The 4,902-nt window shown below is 42.5% G+C and overlaps 1 protein-coding gene across 1 annotated transcript; it reads right to left on the minus strand.

The window, feature by feature from the left end:
- Nucleotides 1-324: 324 nt before the first annotated feature.
- Nucleotides 325-867, minus strand: LOC138899100 (uncharacterized). The gene has a single exon (XM_070185217.1). It carries the CDS (start codon nt 865-867, stop codon nt 325-327), a length of 543 nt encoding a protein of 180 aa, XP_070041318.1.
- Between the last annotated feature and the right edge of the window lie 4,035 nt (nt 868-4,902).

Raw genomic sequence — 4,902 nt, forward strand, 5'->3', positions numbered from 1 at the left:
ATTTGGTCTAGGTTTTTGGTAGTTTTGGCAGGCTAGTGGTGAGTGGTAGTATGCGGGTTGGGTGTTATAGGTACGGTAAGTGGTGGTAGGTTGTCGGTATCTAGAAGGTGAAGGCTGATATGTGGGTGAAGGTGTTTGGTATATGAGAGGAGACTCCGGACCTTGGGCTACAATTACTGCACCTACTTCTTTCTTCTTGGAGATACCTCCTGACTGCAGGGCCTTATTTGTGGCTTAGAGTGCTTCAAAATTCGTCACCATTCCGCTTTTGATCCCTTCTTCTATTCTCTCTCCCAACTTGATGATATCAGAAAATTTATGGTTTTAAATAACCATCAATCTTTCGTAGTATTGCGGATCTTGAGCTTTGACGAAGAACTTATTCATCTGTTCTTCTTCCAGTGTTGGCCTTACTTTTGCAGCTTCAGACCTCCACCGAGTAGCATACTCGTGGAAAGTTTCCGTTGGCTTCTTCTTGAGATTTTGGATGTAGAAAACACTTGGTGCTTTTTCTGTGTTAAACCTGAACTGATCCATGAAATATGATGCCATGCTTACCCAACTAACCCATTTCTTTGGGTTCTGACTGATGTACCAAGACAGGGCATCTCCAGTGAGGCTTCTCATGAACAGCTTCATGCAGACTTTTTCATCCCTGCCAATTCCTACAAGCTTGTCACAATATGTTCTCAAGTGCACCTTCGGATCACCAGTTCCGTCAAACATTTCGAACTTGGGAGGTTTATAATCCTCTGGTAGTTCTACGTCCGGCTGAATACACAAATCTTCATAATTCAAACCCTCAACTTCTTTTCCCCCTTCTATATTTTGAACCCTGCCGGTAAGTTTCTTGAGTTCTTCTGCCATGTTCTTGATGAGCAGGTCCTTCTCGGCGGATTTGGGTATGTATAGGGTCTGTTGTGGGGTGTGGGGTAAGGTTTCCACATATATGAGATTGCTTTGGTGGAATTCTTGAATCTGGGCGTAATGGTGGTCGTTGGTTGAGTTTTGCGGGTCAGGAGTAGGTTGTGGTGCATTCTGAGGAGTGTGGTATGTGGTAGCTTGTGGGTACTAGGTTGGATGATGATGATGTTGTGGAGGAGTTGGTGATGGTGGAGGATTAGGATTTTGTGGAGGCATGGCGTATTGATGAGGTGCGGGAGGATTTTGCGGGTGTTGGTTTTGTGTGTTTTGAGGAGGTGTTGAGTTTCGGGCATTTTGTTGGTTGATGTCGGGAACATTCAGGGTAAGGGAAAGGTTTGCCAGGTTACGAACCTGCTCAAGTTCCCTTTGTAACTCTAGTATCTTTTACTCTAATCACAAAACCAAGTCGCTCTATGCCGGAGTACCCCGGTCATCTGAAGTTTCAACATTCTCTGCATATGTAGCGTTGTCTTTCCGGATACCACTCAGATCATCCATCTTAGCCTTTCCTTTGTTCTTAGGATCGCTTGGAGGAGGAGGTGGTGGAGGACCTCTAGATCTGGTATGATATGCCGATGATGCCAGTATGCACAAACCAATCTTAGGGGATGGGAATAAACAAAGAAAAAGAAAAAGAAAAGGTAAACAAGTCAGTAAAGGGTATTAAAAGGATATTTACGATGTTTAAACACGTATTGCGGAATTAGCGTCCTAATTTGGGGACCTCATCGTGCCCGAGGTAGGCCTAGTGATATATAGCTTTGGAGAAAACTCTATACGAATAACTGCATCATTTCATTAATATGATAAATAGACCAAATCTCTACTAAAACGACAATAATTATAAAGAGTCACTAGTGGCATTTGCCTTACTACAATCAAATTCTAAAACGAATCTAGAAAATATCACCCCTAATCTACTTGGTCCTAGAGGGACCTTCTCCAAGCTTGGCCTTCTTAGCCCCGTCAATCAGATTCCCCAGGTCGTGCATGTCCAATAGCAGATACGCCCTTGCTAGATGTCCTCCTTCATTGTCCTCTGCATTCTGACAATCCGAGACCCTTTTCCTCATCTTTCCCTCAAGTTCCATCAAACCCTGCTCCAAATACTCCAACCTTTCTATTTATTTAGTAGCGATTCCCCTCCATTCATTGATTGCTTCTATGTCCACTTTATGTTGTTCCAAATGCCTGGATTCAGATTCAAAGACCCTTTTGTGCAACCTCCTGTATTTGACTTGTGCTTCAGCAGCGTCGTCTATGACCCTATTCCTCAAATCAACCCCTGGCTTGACCTCTCCTGCTATGTCACCGACCAACCATGATGGGTAGAAGTACACATGGCCGGCATGATACCTATCTGGCTCGATGGTATATTTCTCCACAATAATCTTTTGATGCCACATGTGTTGTGCCTCAAACTTGCATGGAATGACATTCCCTTGGAAATCTGCTTTGTAATGAACCATTTTGGAAACTCGTGGTATAACCTATTTTCTCGTAGCTTGCCTCATGACTCTGATAGGAGCATAAGGATAGATACCCCTTAATCCGATTAGCACTAGATGAGGAACATCTCTTGACCTGATGATGAATTCGCTAGTAGGGAACCATTCGAACATCCAACGGACCTTGTCGTCAGTCAAATTGCTAAAGAAGTGTACCCAGCCCACAGCGTTTCCTGGTTGTGCAAACCTATCCGGGATAAAAGTCATTCTTTTCGGATGGTGAAAACCTATGTAGTCATTCCATGGAAGCCGTGGAAATTCTTGACGGTATTGTCCCATTTGAAAATATTCCAACAGCTATATTTGTAGTAACGGATTGCAACCCTCAAAATGCCTATATCCTTTCTTGCAACGGTCCAAGGCTCGGTATATCTCCGCTACGATCATTGGGACAATAGTGTAAGTTTGTACCTCAATTCCTTCCATTAGGGTCTTAGTAATCATAGCTAAGCGAGTGTGAATCTGTTCTCCTTGTATTGGGAATACCAGCATCCCCAGAAAACAGACAATGAACACAAAAACTCGGCGATGAGTCCAACCGAGAGAGGTGATAGCAAATTCATCATGATAAAGACGGTAGGACTTGTTGTGCCCATAACGCTCGTAAAGGAAGTTGAATGGTATGTAAGACTTCTTCAGGCAGACTAACTCATTATTCCTTCTAAAACTCATCATTTCTAGAAAAACCTCAAGAAGTGCGATTTTTCGGTACTAACAGACCAGGGCTGTCCCAGGGAAGCCCAACAAAGCCTCTTATTTCCTCTAGAAGGGGAGTCATTTCTATGTCACCGAAATGGAAAATAGCCCTCTTCTCATCCCAGAACATAGCAGTGGCCTCAATCAGTACATTGTTTGGCTGAATGTCTAGGAAAGAAGGTAAATTCCCGAGAACTCTTTTCACGTGGTTTTTTTCGCTTGGCGAGATATTTTCCCACCAATCTAGCAACAAAGGTGGGATACTTCGAACCATGCCGAACCTGGGGACCTCGTGCTTCATTTATGCAAAATAGATAAAGTTAGTCCTTTCCCCCTCCGAATTCGACTATTTGCGTATTAATGATTAGAATATCAGCATATTTTTTCCAAATAATGCACATATCATGATTGTGCCCATTGGGATTATGGAAATCCCGATGGGCTTTGGACAAGGTTTGCCTTAGAGGGTTATCACGCGCTTAGCATTCTAACCTATACTAGGTTTACACATAATGCATGCACAATTAATATCATAGTGGGGGTTTCTAGAAGAGTCTAGACCGGTACCCTCAAATGGACAACTTGAGATGGACAGGCACAGAACCGTCGATTGCACCGCTGAACGACTAATTTTGCCGTAAAAAAACCTTTCCAAATTTAAAAGGATGATTTTAGGAAGAGCGCGGACACTCATCAAGTGCCTCTATGGTATTAAGTATGCACGAGTGGAATATGATGCGGAACATACTTTGTGAAAAGATAAAATAACACGTTGTCAAGTATTTTGCATGAAGAAAGCAGTAAATGCAGTATTAAATAAACGTAAAGACATAAAAGAAAGACAAACAGGGAAGAAGTTAGTTCACGTAATGTGAAAGAATTGTAATAAAGCAAATAAAGGGGTAAGGATTGGGGGAGACATGATATAGCAAATTTTAAAAGTTTGGATCCTGTGAACATGATTAGGAAATAAAGGGGAAATGCACATTGTAACCAAATTAAGCGAAGAGTTGCATATGAGTTCATATAAAGGGAAAATAGGGAAGAGGGTGTGCATGTAGCAATAAAAGGGAAAAATGGGAGCGTGATATTCAAGTAACAGCAAAATAATAAAGACACGCTTATCGGAAGAGACTAATTCATATAGACCAAGTTCGCAATGGTGAGAGCCTAAAATATATTCCCCAGCAGAGTCGTCATGCTGCACCTCATTTTCTCGCGGAATCGGGATTCGATATGTGACAATTCTTTTAAGGAAGGGTATTAAGAGAGAAGAGTCGCCACCTAACGATTTTTAAGGTACGTTTGGGGACCTATTTGCAGATAACTCTGGATTAACCAGTTACGTCACCAAAGATCGGGTAAGGGCTCAAATTACCTCGAGGAGAAGGTGTTAGGAACTCCTCGAGGTCCACAACGGTGAGTCCCAGCCGAACTCGAATTATATGAATTAGTCTAAACAAGGAGAAGAGACAAAAATTGGGCAAATAAAAATGATTGACTTTTAAACAAGGGGGGGGGGGTCCTAAGTGTTTTGGCCTAAAGGATCACCCCGTGCAATATAAATAATACTTCATAACTCGCTCGAGGTGGGGTGTTACTTGTATTATTCAGTGGGCACAAACTATCATCTTCTGCTACCCGATTACTATCTTTAAGTTGTTTACCTAAAGCGCACTAGTTGATTCTAAATCGTGCCCTAAGCGTGCACTACCCGTTCCATGCCTATGGTCCAGGAGGCATTTGGACCTCTATCTCGGAGTGGTTCTAGACT

Source organism: Nicotiana tomentosiformis, chromosome 9, assembly GCF_000390325.3.
Source record: "Nicotiana tomentosiformis chromosome 9, ASM39032v3, whole genome shotgun sequence".
Lineage (NCBI taxonomy): Eukaryota > Viridiplantae > Streptophyta > Magnoliopsida > Solanales > Solanaceae > Nicotiana > Nicotiana tomentosiformis.